This window comes from Octopus sinensis, linkage group LG14 (assembly GCF_006345805.1).
Source record: "Octopus sinensis linkage group LG14, ASM634580v1, whole genome shotgun sequence".
NCBI classification, from domain to species: Eukaryota; Metazoa; Mollusca; class Cephalopoda; order Octopoda; family Octopodidae; genus Octopus; species Octopus sinensis.
The window spans coordinates 17,860,277-17,866,276 of NC_043010.1; the positions used below are offsets into that span (position 1 = coordinate 17,860,277).

The 6,000-nt window shown below is 38.0% G+C and overlaps 1 protein-coding gene across 3 annotated transcripts in view; it reads left to right on the forward strand.

The window, feature by feature from the left end:
* LOC115219036 overlaps positions 1-5,516 on the forward strand; it is a 72,075-nt gene extending 66,559 nt beyond the window's left edge. For 2 of the 3 annotated variants that reach the window (XM_029789082.2, XM_036508701.1), the window contains 3 exons: positions 1,751-1,901; positions 2,150-2,311; positions 3,626-5,515. In XM_029789082.2, coding sequence (XP_029644942.1) covers positions 1,751-1,901; positions 2,150-2,311; positions 3,626-4,221 — 909 coding nt within the window. In that variant the 3' untranslated portion in view covers positions 4,222-5,515. Of the gene's footprint in view, positions 1-1,750; positions 1,902-2,149; positions 2,312-3,625 lie in introns of all 3 variants that reach the window. The other variant, XM_036508702.1, reaches the window with a different exon arrangement.
* Positions 5,517-6,000: the final 484 nt, after the last annotated feature.

Consider the following 6,000-nt stretch of genomic DNA (forward strand, 5'->3'; position numbering starts at 1 on the left):
TCTGTAGCAGACTTCCTGAGTTCAATGCAAAATTTCATGTTGACTCTTTGTTCCAACTTCCTGTCCATGACAAAAATTGCAGACTACAGCATCCACACATGATCACAAAAACACAAATTTCACAACTTATCAAGCAAACACACTGATGTCATCGGCACACACCTTCATAAAGGTCACTGCTAGTTCTCACTGGGCAGTGACCATGTGCTGCCATCTGTTGGCACATTACAGAACTAGTCTGGTAACTTTTTGATACCACCTCATAATTGCAACACCACACTTTCTAAACCCATTCCCAGTTCTAAGATTCCTTACTTTTCAAGATTTCTCTTATTTCTTTAACTGATTCCTATTTCATTCACATGTTAACAGTTTGTGTAAAATACAGAAACCATTTCATGCCTTGCTCCCATGTCTCGACATAGATTTTGCAGCTGGATGCTTTTCCTAATGCCCATCACTTTACAGAATGCCATCATCATCATCATCGTTTAACATCTGTTTTCCAAGTTGGCATGGGTTGGACGGTTCAATAGGGGTCTGGAAAGCCAGAGAGCTGCACCAGGCACCAGTCTGATCTGGCAATGTTTCTACAGCTGGATGCCCTTCCTAACACCAAGAACTCTCAGAGTGTAGTGGGTGCTTTTTACATGTCACCGGCACAGGGGCCAGCGGGGGCTGGCATCGACCATGATCAGATGGTACTTTTTACGTGCCACTGGCATGGGAGCCAGTCAAGGTGGTGCTGGTATCGGTCACTTTCGGATGGTGCTTTTTACATGCCACCAGTATGGGGACCACAACTACAATTTCCATTTGATTGTGATTTGATTTGATTTTGATGTTGATGTACTTGACTCAATAAGTCTCCTCAAGCACATCATGTCACCCTACAATCCCAGGGTACTTTTTGAGTTGGCTGGTTATAGCTGTGATCTCACTTTATTTGCCAGGTCTTCTCAGTCACAGCATATCTCCAGAGGTCTCGGTCTTTCATCATTGCCTCTGTGAGGCCCAACATATGTGGGCTTCTCCATGGCAGCAGCATAGTGGAGGTCTTCATGTAACTTGCAAAGCCAAAGAGGCCACTAGAGAGCTGGGAGGTGATTTTTGCCAGGTGTTGAGAGCAATTATTGTTTGATAGTGATACAGTAAACAAGTGTGATGTTGCTGAGGAGATTCATGGCTGCCTCGTATTAAATTAGGGTTGGTGGGAATAAATGGGGTGGGGCTGGAAAAAGAGATAAAGATGATGGGGATGAGGTGTCGGAACCAACCGTAAGATACAGGAAGGTGACTAGAAGAGAATGTGGGGGAACAGCAGAATGGAAAAGGCTTAGTGGGGGTTAAACTTTGCAAGAGTATGATGGGGTGGAGAGTGAGGAATGGTTAGAAACAGGGGCAGGATGAACAAGAATGATGATGCTCAATGATAAATATGAGTGAATGAAAGGTGATAAGAATCAAAATAACTCCAAGGAGAGAAAGAGGGTTATAGATCCATTATTAATTCCTCATAAAAGTGTGAAACAAACTCAGACTTGCCATTATAATTTCTTATTTGATTCTCAATAATAGGCAGAACACCATATTTTGTTGTCTTATTTTTACAAGTACATACCATAGATAATGATTCTGGTCTTCAGTTCGTTAATTTATTACATTTGAAGTAAAAACTGTTTCTTCAAAGTTCCCAAGACTTTGAATGATTTCGAAAATATTTTAATTTTCTTCCCCAACTTTACCACAGATCCAAGAGGATTGTCCTCACTGCTTTTCAATTTCTAAAATGAAACTTATCCTCACGATAAAGCAATGTCTTCAACCCAAACAGAAATCATTCCAAGGGCTCAACTTCATTCTCTGTGTTTCAAGATTTTATGCTGAAATCCAAGACCTTTGTAAGTAAAATCTTTTTATACTCTCTCTCCCTCTCTCACCCTTTCTCTCACTCATTTTTCTTACCCATCCCCCTATCCTTCTTCCTTGTCTAAAGAAAGTCTACCAGGCTCGTTTATTTTGTAATTTCTTTCTGAAATGGTGACTATTTGTTCTATCATCACCTTCCCCATCACTATCACTCTCACCACCATCATCATCATCTCTGTATCTTATTTTAAATGCTGTTTTATATTTCACTACCCTTTAGATGAAATAGTCCTTCCAAAAGCATTAAGAAATGCTGGAACCGATGATATAATACAATATATTTCAGAAGAATTCTTTAAAATTCTTGTTACATCTGGACATATTTTTGAAATTAATGAAACCACATCTGAAGATCTGTTTGGAATTAATGAACCGAGATCAGGTACGTAAAACAATTTAAAAAGTTTGGGAAATGATAGACTTGTTTTTGTGGCAACCTGAAACAACTGTAGTGGTTCAGCTTCTGCTCTGACCGGGAACTGCTTTGACCATGAACTGCTCTGACCAGGAACTGCTCTGACCACAAACTGTTCTGACCACGAACTGTTCTGACCACGAACTGCTCTGACCAGGAACTGTTCTGACCACGGCTCTGACCAGGAACTGCTCTGACCACGAACTGCCCTGATCATTGAACAGTGATGGCTTTGAGATAATCTTTTCTGTTGCAGTTTGTTTGATATTTGCTTATGTAAACATTGCCAGGGTTGGAAATGAAGGGACATACAGGGATATATTATGTAAGATATAATATACAAATACCACAATATCAACCAGACTATCAGATGCTGTTATACACCTCTAGTCACAATGCACTTCCAATTCTGTATTGATATCATCTTTTTTTTCAAATTGCCTGACTAAATCATCTCCCCATTATCATGGACGCCTTCCAAGTGGCCTTTTCTGATCACTTGGATATAACTTGGCAATTGCACCATTCCAACTGTTGTCTGTGAACCTTGCAATATGTTTGGCCCAGTGGTACTTGTGCTTTTGGTACTCTGAAATTACATCATTCACTCTGTTCCATTCTTAAAATATTTCATTTCAATGTTCTCTCTCAGTGATGTTCCAAGCATGGATCTTTCCATGGCCTCTTGTGTCAAAGGCCATGATATAAAACACATGATATAATATCGTTGTGGGTGGCCATGGGCAAATGAAAAGAGAACCCCTAAAAGTAGGCCCTGCAAAAATATATGACTGATCCCTGCATTATTGGTCACATGACCAATCTGAAATATTTTCGTGTCCAGTTTGGTTGCTGACAAAAGATGGGAGCATGTGAACTTCTAGCTATGCATCTGTGGCCTCCTAAAGCTCCACATTTTGGAGGGGTCACATTAACCATATCAGTGATTAAATTTTCTTTTCGATTTTTAATTTAATAAAATCATTTTATTTTTATTTTTATTTTTCGTTTATTAATGTAGAAAACTTTGGACTAATTTGAAGCAGGCTTTGATCTTACTCTCCACTTTTCCATGATTGCATGACTCAAACAGAATCTGTTGAAGCAGATGTTTTTACTACCAGGTGCCTTTTCTGCCCCCAACCTTTACCTAACACTTAAATTCATGTAATTTTGTTATTCATTAGTAATACTTAATGAAACCAGAGTAAGTTAATACAAACATTAACCAATAATTTTAAAATAATAGAGATTTATAAAGTAAAAGTATTTTTCTTTCAGATGGGTGTGAAAATGTAGAATATCCTGAGGTATCACTTCAACAGAATGTGTCTACAAATATTTCTCGAAGCAGCTTGCTTCAGAGAACAGACTCCAGAAAATTACCAGAAAATTTATCTTCCTCACAGACATTCCTTTCAAGCAGCACAGATGTCTTCCAAATACCAATAGTTCCTTCTCAATTATCTGAATCAGAAACCTTTCATTTCAAAAGAAAGGTTCACCAAAATTGCAAAGAACAGGCCAAGTCCCCTTTAAAAAATAATTTTACGGAATTCAAGTATACTTCTTTAGGTACACCAAAGAATTGTTCTTACCCGTCGAGGAACAATACCATCAAAAGAGATGCAATGTATACCATTCGACCTCTTAATGCCCAAGGAACACATTTACAGTGGCCAACCTATTTTATTTCGGTGGAACCAAAATTTGATGTTAAAAATTCTGAAGAATTTTTTGACCTCATAGCAACTTTCTTTAGCCTAAATTTATCTCCAGATGTTATATTAGACATTCTGTCTTACCGTTCCAAGATTGACTCTGTTGCAAAAGATTGTATGTATATTCTAAACTCGTATTTTAAAACATCGAAATAATTAAAAACTTTTAAAGAATTAAGTTGAACATTTTTAAAATTAAAACTTCTGGAATTTTAGCTGCATGGCATGGTGATGGATAATTGTTAATTAAGGTAATTAAATTTGTAACTTTACTCTCACACACACACACCACACACACACACACACACACACACACCTACACATTTACATTATTTATTTATATTGTTTTATATATAAAACAGAAAGTCATGTAACTTAAAATTGGTGAGAAGATTGTTTCAAATTTTTTAATGATTACAAATTGTTGCTAATGAAGTAATTCCTGCAAATGACTTAACGATGGCTTTGATTATTATGGTTGTAGCATGTGAGATCATTCTCAAACATTGTTTTACCCTGTTGTAATCATAAAAATTGAGAGTAGTTTAAGAATCCAAAATTTAGGGCTTGTTACAGTATTTTAATCAAATTCCATTTTCGAAGAGTGCAAGTTAGATGTCACTGTCACCATGACAACTGTAGAGGTCTGTGATAACATGTGTTCAAGAGAATAGTGAACAAACACCCAAATTTTTGTTATTTCCTTAAAATATTCTCTGATATCCTTTTAAGATTTATCTTCTATTTTTCACAAAATTGGTTCCACCACCCACCCACAAACTGTGGATCTTAGATCTGATTGTTGAGTCTCATGTATCTGTTATCTTTAAATATACTTCCAAGATGGGATCAAGGGAGGGGGTTCACTAAATTACTATTTAATTTACTCTGTTGTTTCCACATGTTGTTGTTATTAACAGAAGAAGCTTTTACCATTTTATCAATGTTTAACAAGAACTTGATCATATTTAAAAGCTGTTCTGACTTCAGTCACCTTTGGTGAATGTAGCTTTGACCAGGAGGAATTGCTGTCCTAGAACCATTGAATGTCTTGACCCAGAACTGTAACACTTGCAAATTGGTAAGTTGCAAGTGGTGGCCAAATCACTGCCAAATCACATCATCTCCTGGTTTTCAGCTTAAATCATTTCTCTTGCTCAATAACCATGTAGATGCTCTTTCTGCTACTTCTCCATTCTGCATACAGCCTCCTTCCACTCTCTCTCTCACTTTTTCTTATTCTGCTGGCTGTAAGCATTCTCCATACTGTGCCATTTATTTCCAGTCTTCCATGGAAACATGTCTGGTCGTGTGAAATTACCTTCTTAATGGGATGCTATTTTGTTTCATTCATATCATATATGACTGCTATTTCTGGCATGGTGGTGCCTGTTCGGTATCCTTAATTATAATTTTATATATATACATATATGGCTGGCGAACCAGATGGCTGCACCAGGCTCCAGTCTTGATCTGGCAGAGTTTCTACAGCTGGATGCCCTTCCTTATGCCAACCACTCTGCGAGTGTAGTGGGTGCTTTTACATTCCACTGGCACGGGGGCCAGTCAGGTGGTACTGGCAATGACCTCGCTTAAATCTTTTTACACATGCCAACGGCACAGTTGCCAGTAAGGCGATGCTGGTAACAATCACGCTCGAATGGTGCCTCCTACATGCCACCGGCACGAAAGCCAGTTGGCTGTTCTGGCAACGATCACGCTCGGATGGTGCTCTTAGCACCCTATTAGCACGGGGCACAAGCGCCAGTATATATTATTCATATACATATATACATATACACATATATGTATGTATGTATATATATATATATATATTATGTATTAGGGTTAATCAGTTGATCATGCATGCTTACATATGCATCCCCCCCCCCCGCGCAAACACATACATAACAAAGGACTTTGCTTTTGAATTCT